This window comes from Melanaphis sacchari, unplaced genomic scaffold (genome assembly GCF_002803265.2).
Source record: "Melanaphis sacchari strain LSU unplaced genomic scaffold, SCAv2.0 Contig2_pilon_pilon, whole genome shotgun sequence".
NCBI lineage: Eukaryota > Metazoa > Arthropoda > Insecta > Hemiptera > Aphididae > Melanaphis > Melanaphis sacchari.
The window spans coordinates 369,249-395,716 of record NW_020271173.1 but is presented as its reverse complement, the minus strand read 5'-3'; the positions used below and the strand labels follow the sequence as shown (position 1 = coordinate 395,716).

The 26,468-nt window shown below is 23.3% G+C and overlaps 5 protein-coding genes across 7 annotated transcripts; 3 read left to right on the top strand and 2 right to left on the bottom strand.

Annotated features, from left to right (window-relative positions):
- Window positions 1-1,610: 1,610 nt before the first annotated feature.
- LOC112595810 (centrosomal protein of 135 kDa-like) lies at window positions 1,611-7,492 on the top strand. The gene is made up of 17 exons (XM_025341160.1): window positions 1,611-1,905; window positions 2,266-2,433; window positions 2,517-2,695; window positions 2,767-2,872; window positions 3,671-3,786; window positions 3,867-4,026; window positions 4,105-4,200; window positions 4,287-4,555; window positions 4,621-4,779; window positions 4,852-5,060; window positions 5,118-5,328; window positions 5,535-5,650; window positions 5,723-5,848; window positions 6,038-6,389; window positions 6,461-6,840; window positions 7,203-7,331; window positions 7,453-7,492. The coding sequence occupies exons 1-17, from the start codon at window positions 1,611-1,613 to the stop codon at window positions 7,475-7,477; spliced, it is 3,096 nt and encodes a 1,031-aa protein (XP_025196945.1). The 3' UTR covers window positions 7,478-7,492.
- Window positions 7,493-8,924: 1,432 nt separating this feature from the next.
- Window positions 8,925-9,940, bottom strand: LOC112596016 (mitochondrial import inner membrane translocase subunit Tim22). Its single transcript, XM_025341454.1, has 4 exons — window positions 9,632-9,940; window positions 9,305-9,489; window positions 9,151-9,223; window positions 8,925-9,072 (listed from the first exon to the last, which is right to left on the bottom strand). The coding sequence occupies exons 1-4, from the start codon at window positions 9,837-9,839 to the stop codon at window positions 8,987-8,989; spliced, it is 552 nt and encodes a 183-aa protein (XP_025197239.1). The 5' UTR covers window positions 9,840-9,940; the 3' UTR covers window positions 8,925-8,986.
- Window positions 9,941-15,143: 5,203 nt separating this feature from the next.
- On the top strand, window positions 15,144-18,231 carry LOC112596015 (elongation of very long chain fatty acids protein 4-like). The gene is made up of 7 exons (XM_025341453.1): window positions 15,144-15,319; window positions 15,385-15,470; window positions 15,623-15,810; window positions 15,883-15,963; window positions 16,590-16,889; window positions 16,975-17,124; window positions 18,145-18,231. The coding sequence occupies exons 2-7, from the start codon at window positions 15,404-15,406 to the stop codon at window positions 18,223-18,225; spliced, it is 867 nt and encodes a 288-aa protein (XP_025197238.1). The 5' UTR covers window positions 15,144-15,319; window positions 15,385-15,403; the 3' UTR covers window positions 18,226-18,231.
- A 1,836-nt stretch (window positions 18,232-20,067) lies between these two features.
- LOC112595964 (elongation of very long chain fatty acids protein 4-like) lies at window positions 20,068-24,087 on the top strand. 3 transcript variants are annotated; one of them, XM_025341384.1, is made up of 7 exons: window positions 20,068-20,181; window positions 21,340-21,428; window positions 21,548-21,735; window positions 21,807-21,887; window positions 22,216-22,509; window positions 23,303-23,452; window positions 23,965-24,087. In XM_025341384.1, exons 3-7 carry the CDS (start codon window positions 21,571-21,573, stop codon window positions 24,010-24,012), a joined length of 738 nt encoding a protein of 245 aa, XP_025197169.1. In that variant the 5' UTR covers window positions 20,068-20,181; window positions 21,340-21,428; window positions 21,548-21,570; the 3' UTR covers window positions 24,013-24,087. The 3 variants fall into 3 exon arrangements, with proteins under 3 accessions (XP_025197169.1, XP_025197168.1, XP_025197170.1); XM_025341383.1 differs by having other exon boundaries at window positions 20,068-20,394; XM_025341385.1 differs by lacking the exon at window positions 20,068-20,181 and adding an exon at window positions 20,379-20,442.
- Window positions 24,088-25,253: 1,166 nt separating this feature from the next.
- LOC112595955 (COP9 signalosome complex subunit 7b) lies at window positions 25,254-26,325 on the bottom strand. The gene has a single exon (XM_025341371.1). The coding sequence runs from the start codon at window positions 26,095-26,097 to the stop codon at window positions 25,336-25,338; it is 762 nt and encodes a 253-aa protein (XP_025197156.1). The 5' UTR covers window positions 26,098-26,325; the 3' UTR covers window positions 25,254-25,335.
- Window positions 26,326-26,468: the final 143 nt, after the last annotated feature.

Sequence of the window (26,468 nt, the reverse complement as noted above, 5' to 3'; positions counted from 1 at the left end):
ATAAATTTTCTTTTTAAATCACTCAATATAAACGTTTAATTAAAATTAGTGTGTAGCACGAAAAAATAGAAAATTTTAGGCTCTGTCGAGGACTATGTGGTGGCATACACACAGCTATTATGAAAAAAGTTAAACAAGAACTAAACAGATCTGGTCAAAAATTTGCAAAAGTAGTATGTGTAGGCAAAAATTAGAAAAACTGTTTGCTCAATCGCATAAATCTAACACTTTATTTACAGTTTTCAAAATAGGGAAAGACAATACTACATTTCTAGAAGCTTCAAAAATGTTTGTTGAATGTAATTACGCCAAATGTATTGCTTGTCAAATATTTTACTACTAAATTGTTACTGAATGTACACCACAAATTGATTGGATTTACATTTATTACACAGATTTCCTTTTAACGGTAACTCATATTGGCATATTGCTAGTTTAGAAGAAGTAGAAGAAGAAAATATGAGAAGTTATATTGAATTTTCTACTGTTTCACTTTTGTTATTTTGCCGTGGTAGAAAACACCTTGTGTAATATCTATACCCTACTGCACGTGATACTAATAATAGTAGTAGCTATCTATATAGGTATTTCAATATGTCAAGGTATCTAAAAATATAAAATAATAAAATATACTTGTTATAATAAAGGTTGATGTCTCCCTAATATCAAAATCGTTTGTTTTTTTTTAATGTTATAATTTTTCATTGAATACAATTTTAACTCAACATTACTGTGACTTTATTAATGAGGCACTATAAACAACTATCAACTATGTACCTACAACTGTATAGACGTATAGTAGAATGGCTTCCTACTTTTCACGTTTTTTTTTTAATATTTTGAAACTCAATTTTAAAGTAAAATTTATTTTGCCAATTTTGATTTTTTTAATTTTAGTACATTTAACTAAAAAAATGCATACATATTCCGATACTATAAGAAAAATTTGATATCATTCAGTATTCATTTAAATAATAAACAAGATTGAGATGATAAGAAAATAACTACACTGGATTCTTATTTCTTATCTATCCCAGTGGTAAATATTAAAAAACAAACATTATTTTCATTATAAGAAAAATAATAGTTATGTATTTTATAATATGTCCATATTTTCTATTGTTCATGTTTCTATAATACACTACGGTCTTACAGTAATTTAAATTATCTTATCTCAACTTATTATCAGTATTAAAGTAGTCGTTATTTTGTCATTTTGTTATCATTAAAAATAAATTTAAAACTTACATCTTAGAAAAATTAATCGTGGATCATGGATCAGTCTCGTAAACTTAAAGTGTTAGTTTTATAACTGAACAGGTCAGAGTGTTGGACACCTCAATCACAGAATAATTCAAAAATGTCATGACATGCTGAGCAAGAATACAACAGTGAACAGATTTAATATTTGTAAAAATTACAAAATTTCTATACATAATTATTTAAAAAATATATTTTAATTTTTCAATACATGTTACATGTTTAAAAAAACTTTAATATTGAAGTTTTAAAGATGCTAGAAAATTTTGTTTTGTTTTAATGTCTCAAAAGTATCTTCATTAATTATTTTGTGTTTGTATTTTAATTAAATTTACAAGTTAACTTTAAGTATGGATCAAACTGAACAAAATGAGCGTTTTGAATCAATAAGATATCAATTGGATGCACTTGGCTATCGACAATATATGCCACTTGATTCTATTGATCTTGTTAGTCAGCTTATAAAAGACTTATTGCATACAACCGACAGTTTGAAACAGTACAAAAATATAGCTCAAAATACACTTGAAGTTGCCCGAAATTTAGAAGCAAAATCTGCCCCGTACTTACGAGATAATTGTTCTCTTATCCAAGAGCATAATGAATTGCAATCAAAATTAAAGAAAGAACTTGAAAATGTTAAAAGTAAATACCATATTATTTTTAGTTAAATTTTATTTGAAAATTATATTAATGCAACATCTATATAACATTTATTGTCTTTTTCATTCACTCATTTATAATATTTCTGTAATAGTTATTTTAAATATTAGTACTTAAATTTATAATTTATTTTTTAATAAAACTAAACTATTATATAAAAATAAAAATGGATGGTAGAATAGGTGCTAGAATATATAATATTTCCTTACTTTTAACCATAGAGATTCAATACAATTTGTAAATAGATGTTCTACTATAGCTTATATAAAATAACATAAATAATAAAATTTGTTATACTTACACTCTTAAGTTTTTAAACCTAATTAATTTTTTTATTTTAAGTACTTGAAAATAAAATTGAGATCTTGGAATGTGAAAAAAAAGAATGTAAACAAGAAAATGAAAAACTTATTAAAAAAGTCTTACATTTAGAAGATGAAGCAATTATAAAAAACGCAAAACTTTTAGAATTGGGAAATCTTTTTTTGGTACCACAACTTGAAACTAAAAGTATGTATTCTATTATTATTTGTAGCTAAAAATTATTTTTTTATTGCATTGTATTTAACTAATAATATTTATTAAAATTTCAGGTAAAGATTTCAAGTCTCTCAGGCCTTTAATACAAATTGATAATTCAGATAGTTATAAAAATGGAGAAGAAAATAAAGAATATATTCATAAAGAAAATGATATTTTAAAAAAAAAAGTAAAAGAATTGTATAGGGAAACTGAACATTTAAAAAAAAATATCAAGGATACAAAAGTTCAGGTAAAATTAATTATGTTAATAACACAATTAAACATTATAAATATATAATATGTATTATGTATATGTATTAGTCCAGTAAATATTCACTTAAACAACAAAATCAAATGATAAAAGATGATACGGATACTTTTATTGATTTAAGAGCTGATAATGAAGTACTTCGAAGACAATTGGATGGTAATAAATTAAAATTAATATAATTTGTGTCCAAGTAACTTTGAATAAAGAAAGTTCAGTTTGTGCCTTAGTGAAATTCCAAATTATAAAATATATTTTCAATAGTTTTATCTTTTGATTTAAAATAGTTCACAATAGGTTACAATTTTTTGACTATAGCATTATATGTCATATTATAGAATATAAATTTTGAATAATGAATACAAATAAATTATTTATTTTTTTTCAATTAATTTAAAATCTTTAAAAATATCATTTTCTATTTTATTTATAGGTTTATTATTTAATCATTGTTTTGGTTAAACTAATCCATCCTAAAAAAAGATCAACTATGTATTGATCATATTAAAATGCAATATTTTGACAATCTAGTTTGGCCCTCTGTGGTCTACACATCAACCATTTTATTTGTTGAATCATTCGTTTTATAATAAAAATTGTTTGAATAATTAAGCTTTAAATTCTTATAGGTTAGGTGTATAATGATCAATTTAGGACCATTGTCGTTTTTAGTAAGCTCTTTAACCTCTTTTTATTCAACACCTTTTCTAGGTATTGCAATGTATCAATTTCTTTTAATCTTTTAATAATGTATTAAAATCATCTCTGTTATGAAATGCTTTGTGATCTTTTTCTCATTAGCTTGTTGTCTCTTGAGAATTTCTATTAATAAGTATGCCTTTACTCGCCAGAAATTTCTTGCCCATTTCAAACTCTTTTTAACTGAGAAATTTTAATTACAGATTATTTGAAGTTAATTTAATCTATTTTTTGTTTTTTTTTTTAAAATTTATATAGAAGCATTGGCAAATCATAGTGAAGCAATGTTTCATTTAACCAGAATAACTGAAGAAAAAAAATCTCTGCAACGTTCCCTTAGTGAATATATTAATAACCACTGTAATTGTGATAAGGTAATTAAATTTACTTTGCTAAGTATAATTTTTTAGCACTTTATAAGGTTCATATATTTTTTTTTTTTTTTGATTTTAAGGACACAAGTGTAATATTAGAAAATAACACACGTTTGTTAGAACTAAAAACAAAGAATCAGTCTCTGGAATCTGAAATAGTTGAATATGAAAATAAACTTAAAAAGTCTCTCAATGATCAAAAACAGTTATTAGAAAAAATAAATTTATCAAAAAATATAGGTAAGCTTAAAATAAAAATATATTTTCATAGTGATTAGTTAAACACAATTTATTGATTCTATTTTCTATTAAATAAAGAAACTGAGTTAATGTCAGAAATAGAAAAAATATCTGAGGAAAAGCATTTACTATTACAAAAAATATCACAACTTGAACAAAATATACAAAAATCAAGTAAGTTACTTACATTGATTTTAAAATAAATATATATATATATATATATATATAAATACTTATAATATATATTTTTTTAATCTTAGAATCAGATAAAAATATCAAAACTAAGTCATTGCAAGAAAATAAATGTTGTACATGTTCCAATGTGTCAGTAGATGAACTTAAACAAGCCTTTGATGCAGAACGAAAAGATTACGAAAAAAAATTAGAAAAAATAATGAAATCTCAACTTGATCCATTAAGATATGAGAAGAGGTCAAATGAATTAGAAATAGCAGTGAGTAAACTACGAGCAGAACGAGATGAATACTTATATGAAATTAATTGTTTAAAGAAACAACATAATGCAGAAGTAATCTAAGAAATTTTTTATCATATTTTTAATAAAGTTAAATTTATTAACCTTAATGTTTTTAGATCTTAGATTTTAAAAGAAAAATAGAAGAAATGAAAAGTGAAGAGTATGAAAGATCAGATAGACAAAATATTTTAATTCTTAGAAGAGAAAAAGACAAATTGGCTGAAGAAATAATTGATTTAAAAAAAGAAGTTGAGTTTTTAAATTCTCAACTTAGGGTAAGTGACATAAGGCATTAAAGTTATTGATGTTAGATTTTAGTTATTTAGCTTAGAAAGTTTTTATAATAGAAAACAAGAGAATTTGTAAAGAATAATGAATACAATGAATGGGAATATGTTAAACAATTGGAAGATGAAAAACACCAGTTAATTGAAAAACAACGATCATTGACATGGGAAAGTGCCAATAAAGAACGTGAGTCAGAAAAATATCTTAGAGAGATTTCTCATTTAAAATCAGAATTAAAAAGACTTTCTGCCATGATGGATGATCAAAAGTAAGATTTTCTATACATTTATGTACTGTAAAGTATATTAAACTAACTGTTAACTAGATGTTGTCAAGATCGTCTTGAACGAGCACTGCAATCTACACAGTTTGCTCAAAATGCTACTGAAGAACAATTAGAATGTGCACATGTTCGAATAGAAGAATTAAAACTCATAAATAATAAACTTAATGATCAATTGATTGATGAACAACAAAAACGACATAAATCTCATAGCAACACAATTGCTATTGACCATCAACGTGATACATTAACAGTTAGTATAATAACATTAATCTTGATGAAAAATTTAAAAATACTTTATTTTAACTAAAATGGATTGTATCCTATCAAATAAAGTGTGATTCATGATCACATTATAAAAGGTTACACATTTTTAATTATTTTATAGAAATTAAATAATTACTTAGCATACATTTTTTAAATTTGAATATTTTATATAATAAGTACTTTAAATTTAAGAATGAATTGGAGAAAAAAAACAAGCGAATTCTTCATCTAGATTCATTAGTCACGGATAAAGAAAAACAAATTCAATCATTACATATAAAACTTACGGATGCTGCTAAAAAAATTGCGTAAAATAGATTTTAATTTTTTTAATCAAAATTGAGTAACTTGTTGTAATATTATTAATTTATATTCAACAGTGATGCTTTAAGTTCTCAATCGGAAACAGAAAAGAAGTGTGATCTTTTAAAAAATGAACTTTCTAATATTAAAGCGGAGTATAAATTATTTGAAAGTAATTCTAGTGGCTATCAAAAAGAAAAGAAGTATGTTAATATAAAATAATAAAATATGTTACTCCAATATATTTTATTATATTTGGCTATCACCATTTATTGTAAATAATAATATGCATGAAAATGTTAAATAATGTATTTGCTTTTTTGTTTAAATCATTAAGTACATAGATTGATTTACTTTTTGTTTTTATTAATCTCAATTAATTTAATTTTAAGGAGACTTCAAAATGATTTAGATATGGTAGTTCAAGATAATAAAGTCTTGCGTTCTGAATTAGAAGCATCTAAAAAACAAGCTGAAGATTTGAAAATGCAATTACAAGTATACGTTTTAGAAATAAGACGAGTAGAAGAGATACTTGAAGTAAAAGAATCTGAAAGGGATGAAATATTAGAACAATTTAAGACATTAAATTGTGAGGCTACTCAATTAGAAAGTAATAACTATAGTCTAGAAAGTGAAGCCAAATCTACTAAGACACTTCTTAGAGAAAAAGAACATAGATTATCTGATTTAGAACGTAAACTCGTAGACAAAGAAGATATTATATCCAGTTATGAGTCACAAGTAAAACTGACTTAAAAATTAAACTGCTTAAGGTTAATTATAATTGTACAAATAAATGTTTTTGTTTTTAGATATCTAATCTGACTCATCAAATAGTATCATTAGAATCTCAATTGTCTTCTGGAAATGATCGTATTTCTAAATTAGAACTAGACTTACATGCGTGTAGAGAAATATGTTCAACTGTAGATTCAGCTAAGTTTAATTTAAATGAACGATTAGGCCATGTTGAAAATTTACAGCACAAAGCAGAAGAAGAACGTTTGAGATTAGCAGATGAACTAACTGTGGTGAATACACAGCTAGAAAGAGAACGTTCAAAGATAACTACAATAGAAGCAGTATTGAGTGATTCTAGACAAGAATGTATGCAATTAACCATAATCAAAAATGATTTAAAAGAAAGGCTGGAAGATAGTGAACAAAAATCAAAAAATCTTGGAGAGTTACTGTACGTATAAAAAAAAAATTGTATTGTAACTAGGGTTTAAAACCAGTGTTTTAGAAATATTAGTTTATGATAATCTAGATAAAATATTATTTTTATAAACAGTGACAAGAGATAAAAAAAGTTTACACTTCAAAAAATATAATGCTTCAGTAAATTATTGTAGTTTAACATTGGTTGAAACCAATATTCATTTTATATAGTTTTTCATATGGTTACAGATTGGTTTTAGCCCCTGATTGAAATATTATTTATTCACGTATTCTTAACAATAGAAGATTTCTAAAAAGAATATTTTGATATATTAACTATGTTAACTGTTATAAACTTACAAATCATCTCCTAAATAATTGTAAAAATTATAGGGAAAGAACAAAAAATGAATTAGCTGTGTGTCGTTCTACAATATCAAATTTTGAAAAAGAAATAAGCTCATTAAAAAGACAGCTTAACGATGTAAAATTTGAAAAAGCAAAGTTAGAACAAGCTAGAAGGTATGGATATGATCATTTAATATTTATACATCTTCAAATAATGTTTTATTTATTGTATTTATTAAACATCAATCATTTTTAAAGTATTATAATTAATTTATATGATTTATGTTATTTTTAGGGAGTATCACAGCACAACATTATAATACCAACATGATAACATTAAATATTTTAATTATTTTGACATAATTTATGTTTATATTTTATATTTAAATTTTAAATTTCGTAAGATGAATAAAATTATTATGTATAGTATTATTTAGTTTAGTTTAAATTATTATGAGGAATGTAAACTCTTATAAATTATACTTAAATAAGAAATATATAATTTTGAATTTTATTTTTGGAAATACAGAGGAATTTAGTTTTAGTAATTTTCGACAAACCAAAGAAATAAGTTTATCATAAGTTATAATTTAATAATAATAAATCATATTATTAAATAAAACCAAAAATTATGATTAACGATAACAAAAACAGAATAAAAAATATTAATAATGAAAGCGAAAAAAAAATATATTAAGTATAAAGATGTATGTATATTATATATAAATATGTGTTACATGTAAATATTTTTCATTTTTAAATTTTTTATTAAGTATTGTTTGATTTTGTTTTAAAAAATATTTTTTTTTTGTATAGTTTATATTGATATTTAAATCTTTTCTTTTAAAAGTATAAATTAGTAATTATAGTATAATTATATTTTTTTTCTTAAAGTTAGGATTTTTATATAGTTTTTCAATATTTCTTTTAGTACATGTTTGTTATTGCCCACTAGTACGCCATAAAAAATTTATTGCCTCGCCACTCTTGTTTTTTATCACCCTGGCATATAGTGTCCCTGCCTTTTTGTCAAAATAGATTAAGGTTTTTTTTGTGTCTAGAAAAAATAATACTGTATGCCTGTACGTATTCTGCCACAGTAATGGCTTTTTAGTGAAATATATTGGGAAATTAAAGTGTGTTTTATAATAAGTGTACCTGATAGATCAAAGAAAACATTGTTACCTATAATAAAAAAAAATATATAAGATCAGGCTCAATAATAGCTTACCATAATTTGCAGCAAGTGGGATTCCAACATAATGCAGTTAACTATACCTATAATTTTGTTGATCCAGACACAGGGACACACACCCAAAACATCAAGAGGTTGTAGGGTTCTGCTAAAAGGGGAAATAAAAAAAATTTTCTGATATTGTATTTGGCAGATTTTATGCGGAGAACAAGATGCATTTGAAACCATCTTAAAAGATTAATCTAAGTTATCATAATTACTTTATTGTAATTATAATCAAATTTACATTTATTATATTGTTTATTTTATTGATAACAAATGAAAGTGGCAAAGAATTTTATACAGCGTACTGGTGGAGCAATAACAAAAAAGTACCTTTCTTTTGTCAATTTAATTTGTTGAAATAATAAATGGAATTTATATTATGATGTTCTTAAATTAGTTATTTTTATGAGAATATTAACTTATATGACACCTATATAGGTAAATATAACATTATATTAAAATATAAGGGGAAAAAATCAATATAAAAATTTAAGTCATAGTATTATATTTTTTACTACAATTAAAGAGTCTACTTACATTTTATTTACAGCAATAAAATTAATTTAAAAAAAAAATTATTTAACAATATTTATGAAGAATTACGCATGTAATAATCAATTGCAGTAGAAAATGTAGCAAAACCCAATGCACCAAGTAAACCTGCTTTGGCTCCGGCTAAAATAAAAAAATTTTTCATTAATTGTATTTACATTTATATACTTAATGATAATATTAAATTTTATTAATTCTTACCTCTAAATCCTATTAATCCACCAGTTATTCCACCTGCATATGTACCATTCTTCCAATCAGATTGACCTCTATACTATAAAATGAGTAAAAATTAATATATTATATAACATAACACTAAGAAAGTAAAAAGTGCTTTTGATTATTAAGTACTCACCGTTTCTACAATACATTCAATGCCTGAGAAGACAGCTCCAAGTAAAGCAAAGTTTTTTGCATAACCAAGAGAAGAAGTTTTCATTTCACGTATAATTTCTTTGACTGTTTCTTGTTGACCAGGTGGTTTTATTTGTGGATTTACACTAGAAGTAAAAAGACCGATGGCTCCACCAAGAGCAAAACCTACAAAAATCAAATAATTATTATTGTTGTAATAAAATGTAAATAATAATAAAAATAATTAAAAATAAGAAAAATTTTAAAATTAAATTATAACTAATACAACATATTTCAAACATGATCAACAAAAATCGATTTATATTACCCATTACACCACTTAGAATGCTCTTAAATGCACAACTTTCAGTAATTGCATCTAAAGTTTTTTCTTCAACCGATTTTACTACTGGCCGCCCCATTACATTAGGCATCATAATTTTTTCTCGAAATTGATCATTGCTAAAAATTCGATTAACGAATTGATGTAAAACTTCTTCTTGTGTCATATTAGTTTTCTCCTCGTTATTGGACATCTTACGATTGTAAAAGTTATAGAACAAATAGAATATTTTTTTTAAACACTTTAATATTGTATAATATTATGTACTTTTATATTAATAATTTTATTTCGAAATATTTTAGACATTTAAAACTTAAATAATTAATACTATAATTTAAACATTTAAATGAAAAACGTGCAAAATAAAAATACATAAAGTTTTTAATTCCTAGTTTGTGATAACATTTTGATAACAACAAAATGTAATCATTCACCAAAGATTAAATGAAAATTCATACTATAATAATTACAGAGTGATATTACACCTATAATATTATATACTATATAGATAGCACGATTTAAGAGTATGCTTAACTTTAGAATTTAGATCATAATATAATATAAAATGTAGTTTATTATTATTTAAACATTTATTTATGTTTAATATTAAAGTGACTTATTATATATAATTTAAATTTAAGAATATTACCTACCTACCCATCAATAGTGAATCTCATTAAGTTTTTATATATTTAAATTTTAAAGAGAATTATAAGAATTTTAAAATTTTACATTTTACATTTGGCTCTTTAGACCATATTTTATTTAACCTTACATAAAATACGCATAGACAACATTCAATTGTTTAAGCCTTATTTAAAAATAAGGAATTCTGTCTTGGCGTTTTTTTAGACATAGTCTAAGTATTTGATTCAGCTTAACATGATAGTCTTTTCTATAAAATAAAATAATTTCTTTCAAACCTTTGCTGTTCAATAATTTGATCTATGTAATCTATCATATTATGCAGTACTTACAAAAAAGCTACTCAATCTCTTAATACTCGTATTATCAGATTTATTTAATAATATAATGTCATTGTCATCACACAGGAACTGACCAAATGTAATTTTACTATTTTTATAGTTTCAGTACTTAAGTAATATAAATTTTAGTTTTAAATGCACGATTCTAAGTGGAGACAGCCATTAGCCTATATCTCAGCTTTCAATTTTATATTGTTTGATATTACTACCTACTATAGGTTAGGTATTAGGTTAACTAATTAATTTTATTATTAGTAAATAGTAGTACAGTATAGGTTTAAATTTTTTCGAAAACATTGTGTTTGAAGATATGTGTATAAAATATATATATGTATATAAAATATTATATCATACGTAAAAGTTTTTGTCTTCATGAATAATGTTTTTAAACTATAAAAAAATAATAGATATCTAATCGTTATGTTTAAATATACAATTTATTCAAATTTAAACTTAAAATGTCTATAAAAAAATGTATGACGTATGTTTAAATATTTTTTAAATTTTTTGTTTTCAATATAACTAATTATGAAGAACATAATATTGAATTTTCAAAATTTTCGATGGAACGAGAAATTTTATAAACATTTATCTGTAAAAATAAAATTTCTGTTTTCACATTTAATGAAAATTTCAAATTTCTATAGTTATTCTTTGTTTATTAATTTTAACAAAATCTCAAAAATATTTTGAAGATAAATAGTTATTTTATGGGTGAATATGAAATTTCGTTACAATTTGCATTTCAAAAGGAGGTAAAAAATTTTGTTGTACGTAGAAGAACTTATGAGGAATTTTATATTCAATTTTAAATCTTAGATATGAAAGAAACAATTTTCATAAATTTCTAACAACAAAGTAATTTGTAAATTTTTAAAATTTAACGAATTTTATTTAGCTTATACATTTTAACTCTTAATTATATATAGGAAAAAAAATATAATTATAAATGTTCGATGTTTTTTTATTGGTAAATGAAAATATCCTAGGAACTGTATATAATATTGATAAACATTGTTATTTAGTGAATAATTGATAATATAAACACTTGGTAGTTGGTTAAAATTTTAAGTATATTATAATTATATCAAAAAAACAAAATTGATTTTGTTGAAAACTAGATTTGTGAAAATATTATTTTTAAACGAGAATTAATTCTGCATATTAGGGTAGAAGCTCGGAACCGATTCGGTACCAACTTGTCGGACTGGGATTCTTCCAGTACGGATTGATGGTGTGGCATCTTTTTAAACTCATGGACTTTTTGAGCCTTGTAGTGTGCAATGTACCCTGTAGGCGAAAAGCCAACCTTTGACGAACTCTTTGGAATCATTTATAAACATCATCTTGACGTCGCAATTATTGAGGCATTCAATGATCAACTTAATATTTAATTAAAAATCCACATTCAAAAACCTATCTTATTTTAGTGAACATAAACCAATAATAATTGTTAGGAAAACTGAAAATAAATTAATAGAAATTGAAGAATTATAATTTTTTATAACTAGAAGCGTAAACATATAGTGAGGGGAGGTCCACTCTTTTCCTAGCTTATTTAATATATTATAAAAACATAAAAAATGTTTTCTTAACAGTAATAAATATAAATATTTATTTGTAAACTTCCTCTCTCACAATTATCGAAAACATTTGTGTAATACATGACTGAACGTAATTTATTATTAAATATACCTATATACTATACCTACAGAGATGAATTATTCTTATGAATTTGTTTTAATATTTGAAAAAGGTACTTAAAAATTATTAGAACTAAACAAAATTGTAGGTGAAATATGTATCTATTATAAGTTATAATATATATAAACAATTAACTACATTTATTAATTTACTTTAAATTAGTACCTATATACTGTATACCTACGTACACACATATATAATATATATATTATATATATATTATATACGTAGACATTAAATGTTTAATTTTAAATTAAGCAAAAGAAACCCGTTACCTATATATTTTCAATAAAGTATATTGCTATGTAGGCATGTTATTAAGTATTAATACTTAATAGTACAGTAAATATTAATAATATTTAACTATTAAGTATTGACAATCATGTCAAGTGAATGGAATAATTTGGGTCGTAAATAGTGTAGATACATACATATATATTTTATATGATAAATCAATGTATAAGTATGTCTATATAGATGCTTTCATACAAAATCAGCCGGTTTAAATCACGATTGATTGCTTTTTATACTGAAAGAAGAGACTATATTGACTAATATCCAATAAATTATTTCTCTAATAACAATGTGTAAATTAGTCACAGAGACTCTGAAAGTGTAGCTAATATGTTTGCTATACACAAACAAATGAATAACAGAAATACTATACACGAAAGCATAGGTAATGAAAAATAACAGTACTCAAAATTTGATAACTTTTATGGTTTTAATATAGGCGGTGATGCCAAGAGTGACCTAGAATCATTTTGAACACACGAATAAGTTAAAATGACACTTCAGGATAAGCAAGCCCGTGATACGTTAAATAAATTCAAGTTTTCCTCTTTATTAGTTAAACAAGCTTATTATTTAACGTCTATATAATTATACTAATAAAAAATTATATATGGCAAGACGGAATCTATTTAAAAGAGTTAAGAGACTAACGTTTTTTTTTTTATAAATTATTAATTAAATTACATTTTATTTAAATTTTTATGCACCTAAATCAGAATTCAAACAAGTAAGTACTTATAAAACCTATACCATGTAGAGAAAGATACTATATTTATCTTTCAACAACATTTTATAAACATCATTAATCGTTATTAAAATATATTATGTAATTTCGTCTAAATTTAAATTTTAGACGCATGTAAAAAAATTGTATCTATATTTTTAATATTTTTATATATTTTATAATTTTGAAATTTCAATACGATTTGTTAAAATTATATCTTTAACACTTATAAAAAAATGTTATGACAAAACATTTTTGATATTTTTTAACTTGTAAATGAACAATTTTTGAGGATTTTTTTGTTTAATTTTTAAGCATTTTTATTCTGCAATAAATGTTTTATGGCGTTTATATAAAAAAAAACAATTTTAAAATAGGAATTGGAAATATTAAAATGACTATAAATAGCTAAAAAAGAATCAAAATATTTTAAAAATTACACAATGTGTAGAAATTGCTAACATAGATATTTAATGAAATCATCAAGTTTATGAGATTACCCATTCGTTAATAAGCCTAAATAAAAACAAATCGATTTTATTAAAAACTAGTTTTGTGTTAAATTTCTCGATTTTTCTTAGTTTTTTGTTTATTTTTGTCTGCAATTTTGAAATATACTAGGGACTTTAACCTTTATTAAGTAGAAACAAGATCTAATTCGCTATAAAAAAAAACTATCCTCAAGTTGAAAATTTCAAAACATTTCTTTTAATTGTCTATTTATTGTGTTTACAGACATAAAAACACACACACTTACACACATATAATAAAATAAATACATTCATCACTTTATTCAAAATTAAAAATTATTCACGACCCCCATGTACTGTAAAAAAGGCGGTTTTCATTAAAAAGAAGTTTGTATCGCCACTGTTGCTCTTTAAACTGCATTAATTATGTAAGTATTTGAGTATGTGATCTTTAAGTATATTTATTACCCAATTAAAAATTTCAAAAATTTTCATTTTAATGAATTCATTAAGTTACTATGGTTTATAAGTACCTATTATAGAAAAAAATTACAATTAATCATTCTGTATAGTATCCTAATATTCTGTATAGATTATAATCATATTGTTATTGTATCTTGTAGAGTAGGTATTTACACCGCTACGTATTATATTATAGTTTATAATAAAGTAGAAATATAATTTGTATGTAAGACTTATAAATTAAAACAATAAATTAACGTAAATGGATAAAAATGCATTTGTATATTACTCTGTAGTTTTTATAATTTATTTTTATAACGTGTATTAAAAATCTGTTTTAAAATTTTTATAAATATTAATTAATTATTAAGCACCTAAAAACTATATACTTATCTATTATTAAAACTTGAATATAGTATAAATAGTTGTTATAATATAATGTATTGTATTAAAATAATAAAAAAATAATACATATGTATATATATTTATATACATAAGTAAAATAAATTAGTTATTATTAGTGTATTTATAATACCTATATAAACTATATCTGTAAAAAAAAAAAATTATCTTGACATTCAATATGATTTGGGTATTCCTATACATTGGGTTACATTTGAAAACTTTAAATCGTATTTAGTTGATTGATTTATATATATATATATATATATATATATATATATACACGATATATATAAAAAAATAAGTTATACAGCTGTATCTATTTTAATTTAAATTGAGTGACATGTACTTCTTATACTAAATTAATTGAGTGGGAGAATGAGAGATGATTACATTCGACCGAACAGCATTATGAAAATGGTTTTGTCATACCTACCTATACTATTATACCGATAGTAAACTGGTAACTTCTTCTTCATATCATTTAACAGTTTTCTCCAGAACAGTATTCAGGATGGACTTGTGATGGTTATATCGTATATAAGTTGATTAATGTTTACTGATTCAATTATTTGTAACAATCATAATCTAAATAGAAGACACAGTGACCATCATATAGAAAAGTTAAAATGTAAATATAAATTATATTATTTTAAGCATAGCTATATATTAATATAAAATGTATGTTTTACCTAGAACATAGAAATCATTAGAAATGAATTTTTCTACACCAGTGACTAAAAAAATTAACGAATTTTATCAATGGTCTTTATCAGTTTCGGGTAAGTAAGCCGATATATAATACACACATATAATATACATACCAAAATGTACAGATTAAGCACAGAATCGTTATTTATGATAATATTTTTTAAATGTTTAGAAATGTGTCACTTAGTATATTTAATATAAACACTTCTTTTTCTTCTTGCAGATGATAGAACAAAAGGTTGGTTGATGGTTGATTCTCCAACACCCACCGTTATCTACACAATAATTTATTTCATAATCGTTGGTTTGGGTCCGAGATGTATGAAAAATAGAAAACCATTCAAACTCACTCCCATATTGGTACCATACAACATCCTTATGACATTACTAAATTTATATATAGCTATTGAAGTAAGTCTATAATAACTGTATTTATTAAATGAGTTAGGTAGGTATATAATTATTTAAATATTTGATTTACAGCTACTAGTGGCATCTAGTCGTTTACGGTACAGTTATGTTTGTCAACCACTAACATTTATCAACAACAAAGACGAATTGAGGGTAATTTATTTAAAAAAATTGATACATCAATTAGTTTAATTATTTAGCTTACCATTAATATATTCAATAATTTCTAATAGATAATTTAAGTTTTTCATGATTTTGAAGAAGGTAGGTAGATAGCTTATAACCTATAAGTACACAATATAAAAGTCTATAAAAAAACTTAAATTTCTAAAAATAGGTACCTATAGATTTTTAAAGATATTTAAATATTAAACATTATAATTATATTATATTTATCAACATAAAATTTATTTTAACTAATACTTGATATTTTTTTTTCAAATTTGTAATAAATTTTATACTTTATATATAATTATAAGTTTAATAACTATGATTTTTAATATATCCATTTAAATAATAATATTATAAAAACATTTTTGTACAGATGAATTTTAAAATTTACTTGTTTAATTACTATATGAATAAAATATCAATTCACTTCATCTAATTATTAGTTTTATTGTTATAAAAATTACCTTTTAATTACGTTTTTATAAAAGTACACTTAAATATTATATTTCGAGCATTTTGTTTACACACCTAGGTAATAAATAATAATAAATACAATTTTTTACTCAACATAAGTTAATTGCCATTTTATAATATGTTTTATACTGTAGTTATTGAAAGCTATTTGGTGGTATTACTTTTCAAAACTCCTCGAGTTTTGTGATACAATTTTCTTCATTCTCCGAAAAAAGGATAAACAGCTTACTTTTTTACACGTTTATCATCATTCAACTATGTTCTCTTTGTGGTGGATTGGAGTGAAATGGGTGCCTAGTGGCTCTACGTTTTTACCTGCAATGGTAAATAGTTTTATACATGTACTTATGTATTCATACTATGCTCTAAGTGCTTTGGGCCCAAAAATTGAAAAGTATTTATGGTGGAAAAAGTACTTAACTATACTTCAATTGGTTAGTAAATATTACACGTTATAATTTAATTTATATTTATGTATTATGTTGTATTCAACAAATTCATTTATATTTTAAAATTTAGATTCAATTTACCACTGCGTTATTTTTGGGTATCCACGGAATTAAATCTGGATGCAAATTTCCTATATGGATGCAATATTTATTGGTGATTTACATGATTTCATTTATTGTACTATTTGGAAACTTTTACGCAAACGCTTATGTTCAAAAGGTAAAATAATTTACATAATTATTATAAAGAACATCTTTATAACTATTATACATGTACACATTTATACAAATATTCTATTTGTAATAGCGTAAGAGGAAAGGTAATCTGCTGTTTTAACTTTTAGTGTCTGCTGAGTACATAGAGTATAAAGGTTATATTAATATCATAAAATTGCATCATTGCGATATTGTTTACGAATAATATGCCTCATCGCAGTCATCACACTCATCTAAATAAAAGTTAAAGAAATCATACTTGTAATCTAAAGATTTTACTTACAAATCCTAATCATTTGTCAAGAATATTATTTAAAATTAATATTCCCTTCTCCCTCTTCCCCTAACTAAAATTCTAATTTTTCATCATTGATAATTAAAATTTAATACATTAACTATTAACTACGATGGAATACTACTCAATGACAAAATAATCTATAAACCTAGCTTTTATATGACTGAGCGACTTCTTTGGTTTATTTTAGGAAATCTTATTAAACAGTGACGTATTTTCAACTTTTTTCTGGGAGGGAATTCAATAATTTCAACATAATATTATAGGTACTGATTTAAATAAATTATTCTTAGTAAATTAGAAGAATAGAAAATAGTTATTTTAATTATATTTTTAATTTCATGGGCTGTTTTTAACATATAACTACATAAGTGTCATAAGTATATTTTATAATTTTAAAATAAAAAATCTAATAATTATTCATAGTATACTTTGACAATTAATATTATTTCGATGATAGTGTAATATGTTGTCAATTTTGCGTTAATATTTAAAAATAATTAAAGGTTTGTAATTTTAAATTGTAGAAATATGACAATCGTCAGCTATATCACTTGCCAATCTCTAGATAGAAAATAAAATATATAACGTAAATACACATGACCCTGAATGAACACTTAAATACGCCACTGTAATTACATATATCATATAACCAAATTAAATTGTATAAATATTATATTACTTACTTCATTTTTAGTTACTACTAATAGTTATTAAACTTTGTTATAGGATACTACAAATAAGTCCAACATCTATAAAAATTACAAGTATACGAAAAATGTGACGAGTAAATCGACAAAAAATAATTGATTCTTTCTATATTTTTTTTTTGTATTATTATTATTAATATTATAAACAAAAAATTATCAGAACTGAAAACAATTTGTATTTATTTGTTTTAGATTTTTTAACCTTGACTGTTGTATTGACATCAAGCAAAATTTAAGCATATAATTTATAACCTATTTAACTACATATATTATGTATATAAACATAGTATACATTTACCGAATAAGTAAATTTGTGACATGATTCTATAGACTATAAAGATATAAACACTTTCCTCCATTGGTATTTATATAATTCTCATATTCGTATACACGATTATTTAAATGAACTATATATTTTTTTGAAATAATTCATTACTAATTAGACATACAAATAACAAACTTTATAGTTATATATATTTTAGTACCTACCTATTATATTATTTTTTTTTTTTTTTTAACATCATATTTATTCGTAAAATGGTAATTTAAGTGAAATATTAATTTGTAATTAATGAGTTAAATTTAATTTTTCAGAAACTTTATAAATACACATTAAATTATACATAATAATAAATAAATTTAAATACACTTTTTAATAAGGTTTAAACCAATTTCTATATCTACTTGTTTATAAATATTTTATCTTTAATTTTAAGGCTGCGACCTGGAATAAGCAATAAGGAACAAATGTTGTAAGAATATAAGTAAGTTAATAAGTTAATGAATGCATAAAATTTAAAAAGTTATGCCATTATATTATAAAATATGTAAATAATTAACCTATTATAATAAATTTAGTAATGATTGTATACTGGATAGTGAACAACGGTTGAAAGTATTTGGACTGTATCTTACGCATCATTATAACATATGATAACATCATATTTTTGTACAAATATATTACGTCAAGCACAGCATTTTAGGTCAATATAAAATATTTAATTTTTAATAACTGATATTACAGATAATTTTCATTAAAAACTAATACAAAAGACTTGAAATTAATAAAATAGGTAATAAATTCTAATGTCTATTTGTATAAAATACTATTTATTACATAGTTTTTGTAAAAGCTAACTAATAAAAAAACATAATTACTATTTATTTTTATTACAACATGATCACAATTAAATGGATTGTTATCTAAAAATCCAACATAGCATAGCATCTATAAAATGAAAAATAAATTTTCGATTCCATGTATTAACATACCAGATTTAAAAATAGCTATAGTTTTAAGTTAGTACAGTACAATGGGATATCAGGATACACCTTTATCTGTATTTTATTAAAATATAATAATTTGGACTGGGTATTTGTATAATTATTTATCCATCCCTTTTAGCTCATTGAAGAACATAGCGTTCTTAACTCAACTGCTATTTTGCATTTTTTTCTTCACATATTTATTTTTGAAACATTTTTTGATCTAATTATAACTTTTTCCTTGTAATTACTTTTTTTTTTATGTTTATAAAATTTTTTCGATAATTGTAGGTATTTTTTACACGTATTTCGTGATTTTTGTTAACTAATTTAAAGTATAGTTTTTTATTTTCAATAAAAATATTAATTTTTATGCTTTTTACATTTTTAAATAATAATATTTTTTTTTTAGAGTTTTTAGTGTATATTTGAGATCGAATATGCATTTTTAAGGTTTTTAGTACAATAAATTCATAGCCCCATTAATAACCGAATTTTTCTTTTAATGTATACACACTATGTAGTATTTATCTTTCTAGTAACACGTTGTGACTAAAACAAAGTATTTATTATAATACACTTATAATATATCGTAAGTACTGCAGTAGCTGAGCATGCGCAATAGCTTTTTGAGCATTGATCTTCTTTCGTTCGCCGGTACAGCAGTCGGCGTCGGAGTGTTTATAATAGTACGTTGTAGTACGTTCACCACTTAGTAATATTAAACACATAATTTTACTAATACGTCTTACGCGTTTCCGTTCAAATTTGAAAATCAAGAAAATAATTGGTATGGACTTCATATTAAAATTATTATCATATCGCTTGCCGTCATCATAAAAGCCTTTACACAAATCGTTCATTTTTCTTTTTATATTATTTACGGTTTGCAGTTATAATTTATGTAATACTAATATATAAATTAATATAACATCAACTTAAACGTTATACAAACACTAAAATACAATTCTATACAGACTACAATGTATACTGTACAAAATGAGTGAGTTTTTAACACCTAGTGTTATGTTATTATACATTTATTAGAACGGTAATTAACTATAGATATATAATTTGTAACAGTATTTTTTTATATTATGTATTTTTATAAAATTAAGAAATCGTATTAAAAATAGGTATATAAATGGTTAGGTTATTATTTATTTTATTACATAAGTATAGGTTTAGTAAACATTTTTTTATTGATTTAATGTAGTGTACTAGCACATTGTATACGGGTACATATTAGTTATTATACACATAGTTTGTTTTTTAGATGATAGCGGATTGAATAAATAAAAATTCACCGTAGCTTTATGATGATTAATGACACCAAATCAATTAATTCAATTACTTGAACTTCAAAGTCTTAAGAGAAAGCTACACTCGCATGTGTTGTTTATCTTGTTAATAAATAATATGGCAACTGTGATGTTCAAATTTAATAAAGAAAATATTTTGTTGATATATTATTTTTTAAGTTGTAAATTAGATAGACACAACACGTGAGGCCATAAAAGTATAATAACGTTTTATTAACTTAAAATTTTTTTTACTTATAAGTCATAAGACTCATAACCATAATTAGTGATATTAATTGTTACATATTACATGTATGACCGTAAAATGCCTATATAAAACGCCGTTTAATACTAATTTTATAATAATTTTAATAACATACCTATATAGTATATCAGTAACAGTGTTAAATTTGTATTGTTACTTTACAAATGACTGTTTAAAAAAAAAGATTTTTTTATATTTTTAGAGTGTAGAAAATAAATATTTCCCAAAATATTATGTGTATGGTGAGGAGAGAAGGAAATCAAGGAATAAATCCTAGTTTGATAATTATACAAAATATAAAAAAACTACACATATACAATTAATTCTCAAGTATTCTAAATCAATTTTATTAATGATTTATTATTAATTAATATTTTTTTAGAGAATTCACAGTATTTCATTTAGATTATAACTTATCTACATTATTTGAACAAGTAGAAGATTTTAATCAATGGACCGAATCATTAAGTGGTAAGTTTGAATTTGACCATAATAATAATAAAATCTAAAGAATCATAAAAATTTAATATTAAGTTTTATTGTTATATTATTTTAGATTTGTGATCATGTGTATTTTATTTTTATTATAGATATTAGAACAAGAGGGTGGTGGATGGTAAATTCAATTTTTACAACATTTACCATAACCCTATGTTATCTTTTAATAGTATGGCTGACTCCACGGTACATGAAAAATCGTACAGCTTACAGTTTAAAAAATGTTCTAATAACATACAATATTATGATGATAATATCAAATTTATTTATTATAATTGAAGTAATAAAATATAATTTCATGTTTATAATGATTAATGAGTATTTAAAAATTTGACATAAATATATTTCCAGTTGATATTGATGACTACTAAATTAAACTATAGTTGGATGTGTCAACCGATAACCTACGTCAATGCAGAAGCTGAACTTAGAGTAAATTTTAATGTTTATAATAATAAATTTTACATTTCAATTAAAACATATTGATATTGAATACAATTACGAAATAAAAAAGTACATTTATCAATATGAAAATTACATGTTAAACCAGTCTATTATAGTTGTATCGTGCATTGAAAATTATTTTCTAATTTATTGAGAAAATAGTTGTAATTGATTTAACGAAGTTAGAAAATAAAAATATAAATATAAACTTTGATTAGCTTAATATAGATTAAATACTTAATTTGAATTGTGCTCAATTAAAATTTATACTAAGTTAAATCAATTAATGTCATTTTAATTTACAAATTTATTCCAGATAGCAACAGCAGTATGGTTGTATTATATAATAAAATTTTTTGAACTATTGGACACTATATTTTTGATGCTTCGGAAAAAAGATAATCAACTGTCATTTCTTCATGTTTATCATCATTCTTCAATGTTCATATTCTCATGGATGGGTGTAAAATATGTACCAGGCGGCTCAGCATTTTTACCGATATTAATTAACAGTATTGTTCATGTTATAATGTATTTTTACTATACATTAGCTGCAATACAATGCTCAAAAATCTTTAAATACAAAAAATATGTTACAACAATTCAACTGGTAAAAATAATCATTGTTCAATTATAATTAGATCATAATATATATATTAGTTACTATATATTATTAATATTAATGAAATAGTGAAATACTATATGTCTCATTTAATATTGTGTAGGTATTTCAAAGTGTTGATTAATATTTGTGCTTATCATTTATGTGTATTAGAGTTTTGAATATTGTTAATTAATAGTTTAGCAATACATAAAATATTTTTACAATAAGAAGCTTGTATTACAATAAATTCAATAAAAAACTCAACATAAAAGCACTACCTATAGACTAAAGAAAACTGACTTTGCTGAAGATTCTTTTTGGAAAAAATTAATTTCTTAATGATTTCTAAAGTGACTTATGATAAAATATTATGTTGCCCTGGGGTGTGTGAATAAAAGTTCTAGGGATTGAACGCTCATTTTTATTTTAGCTTTTTAAAATTGATTTTTAGTAAAAAATAAAAATAGATTTTAAAGAATTAGTTAGCTTTGTTGTATTTTCGAATTCTCATGTTTCATTTATAACAGTAATGCAATTTTTACTATTATAGAAGCTCAAAATTCATTGGCAATTTTCATCGCAATATTTAAGGCTTTTGTTAAATAATAGTATACGATTAAGTACCTTCATACAAATAATTATAATTACTTTTTTTTACATAATACAATAAAAAATATATAAGATAAAATGATGTTATATTTTTAATGATGTAAGTGTTATAATGACGATTACTTAATTATTTTCACCCCTGATTTATTTTTAAATCTTTATAATTTTATTTTGATCATTTTGTTTTTAGGCTCAATTTTCATTTGCTCTACCATTAGGCATAAATGCCATTTACAGTGGGTGTAATTGGCCATTATGGATGAAATATTTATTTGTTTTTTATATTATTACAATGTTGGTTTTATTTGGAGACTTTTATAAGAAAAATTATATTAAAAAAGTATGTAAAATAATTATAAGATTAAATAATTTATATTCAAGTATTGTGTAAACATTAAGATGATAATTTCCTGACATGTACTACCTTACTAACGCATAACACATGAAATTATTTGTTAAAAAGAATCCATATCATTCTGTTATTTTTTAATAATAGAGTAAATTGATCTATTATCAAACCTAAAGATAAAAATATGATTTGGAGCATTTTAATAGATTTTTTTAATATGATAATGTTAATGGAAGAAACTTTTAAATTGTAAATCTTAAAATTCTTATAACTTACTTTAAAATTAAAATATTAAAAAAACTTATCCAGATACCATAGATAATATTTTTAGTTAAAACTTTGATAAATAATAATATATCAATTCACTATATTATTAAAAATAACAAAATAATATGGATTCTTCTTAACATACAATTTGCCATGTTATATGTTAGTTAGACAAAGAGAATACATGTAAGTAAAACATCTTACAAAATATAACTAAATACATAAATTTGTTACAGGAAAACAAAAATGAAAATGAAGTTGGACAATGTTTAAAGAAATTGTGATAATTTCAACTAAAACATTTAATTAAGGCTAAGGAATAATTTTTTTTATAGAAATAAATGTATAAAATAAAGAATTAGAGGTGACATTACAATAATTTAATCCCTATGTAACATATATTTTTCAATCATGTGATATTTAAATATTTTTGTAGTTATTTGAATTTTATCTATATTATTATTTATGCTATTATAGACACTAAGTAAATAGTACTGAATTATAAAAAAAATTTTTTGGCTAATTGTTACGTTCTTCCATTTATAAAAATGTCACTATTGTAATAATTATAATATTTTATATTTACTAGTTATTTGATTTTATCAAATCATTTCAAGTGTTTATAGTTTTTATCTTGTAAAATAAAAATATTTTTTTTTTCTTTAATATGGTATTATGTTATTAGAATATACAATTATTTTGCACTTTATTATATATTTTGTAACTACTTTTGCTTATTCACTTTGTTATTAGGTATCTAACAAATAACAATACAATTGTTGTAAAATATTTACCGTATGGATTTTTTTTATTTTTATAATTAGCCATTTAATTAATGGTTTTATCTTTTCAATAAAAAGTTAATACAATTACCATGTACACTCTATTAAAATAATAAACCTTAAGAATGCAGTGGTTATTATGCAACACCTATCAGATCATCCTCACCAAATTTTAACAACTGTATATTTGTTGTATAGAGAATCCGTGCCCCGACTCAGTCAGCTACAGGGTACAGTTCTTCACTAAAATAAAGAAGATAAATATATATAAAGTAATAAAAGTTGTATAAATTAAATGTTAAATTGTTAAAATATAAAGTATTATAAATTTATAAATTGAAATACTAATTTTAATAAATTAAATTCATAGTATACTATTATTAAAATTATTAATCCTGAGATCAATTCAAATAATAATTTCCTAGTTGGGTGGTGCTGCAGAATGGTTTCCTTTTAATGTGAATCTTTGTGTTAACTATTAATAATTCAATAAAATATATCATCACTCATGAGGTTTTCTGATAGTGTATTTTGTATAAATTGTAAACAAGAATAATAAACACATTTTTTATAAAAAAATTTTTATTAATAAAAAGATTATAATGATTGGTATTAAGGTACATCATATGTTAAAAAATTAATTTTGAATATCTAGTACCTATGTCTACCATATAATTAAATTAAAAGGATTATTAGGAAAAACATTATATACTAATGGTTTAAGTCTGCTAATTTATACATATTAAAACCATCACATAAAAAAAATAATAATGATAACAGTTATAAATTAATATAATGTATGAATTATTATTATTGTGCAGTTATTTACTTGTTCCAAAATTTAGCTCCACTAGGTTTTGTTCCTTTAATAATTTTTTTTGTAGGACCGCTAGTATCCACTGACATTTCTTCATCTTGTATTTGAGTTCTAATTGCTTTTTTTACGCTAGCAACTTCATTGTCAATAGCAGCGCGGTGTTTTAGTACATCTTGTTTAGTTCGATTAGCATCAACGATACGAGCTTGTACTGTAGAAAGAACATTCTCACAGGAATCACACCATTGCTGTAATGTGTCTATCATGTTGTCAACATCATTAGTGCCAACGTCCCTACCAACTGTCCAATCTACTTCCAGATAATCACTCTGTTGATCAAGTTCGCCAGAAACCACATTAGAATAGATCGCTTCAATGATTAAGTCCTCCAAGTCTCTGACATTATCTACATTCAACTCTTTCAAAAGAACATCATAAGGTATTCTTTTCATTTTATTGGCCAATGTAACAATTGTTAAGTACTGCAGTTTTTTCATCTGAGGCTCGCTGAGTTCTGGCAAATATTCTTTTTTGTCTAAATAATCCAAATACGTACCTTGTGAAAACATGCGTAACGCATGTAGGTATGGTGCATGATGTGTAGACTCCAATGCTAGAACATTGGGACATTCTAAGAGTTCTGCAAACACAAATGTATCGGCACTATCCAAAGCTTGTTTAATTACTTCCACTAAACTGTCGCCTTCTAATTTTAGAGCTTGAACAACGAACTGTTGCAAAGGTTTTTCAATTACTTTTTCTTGAGACATCGTGAACGAAACTCAAAAATTCAAAACCTATGAACTTAACACATGTATATAAAATAATAACAGTTAATATTAAATTAACTTCAGAGTTTATATTGTTATGTGTTTAAGCATAATGTTAATGGCGTATTCGGCATTCGAATTATATCACAACTGATAAAGGTTCCTTTATCTGTATACTATATTTTTGTGACGACACACGGTCCACGACAGCCGGAGTCAGGAGTGCCGTACTGCCGTCGTGCTGAACTCACTGCAGCGGTGCAGCGTCACGGCGCTGGTGCCGTTCACCGGTGTTAAAATATTTATCATCATTGATAAAGATATCTTTATAATATTTTATACTATTATAATATATATATATATGTGATTAT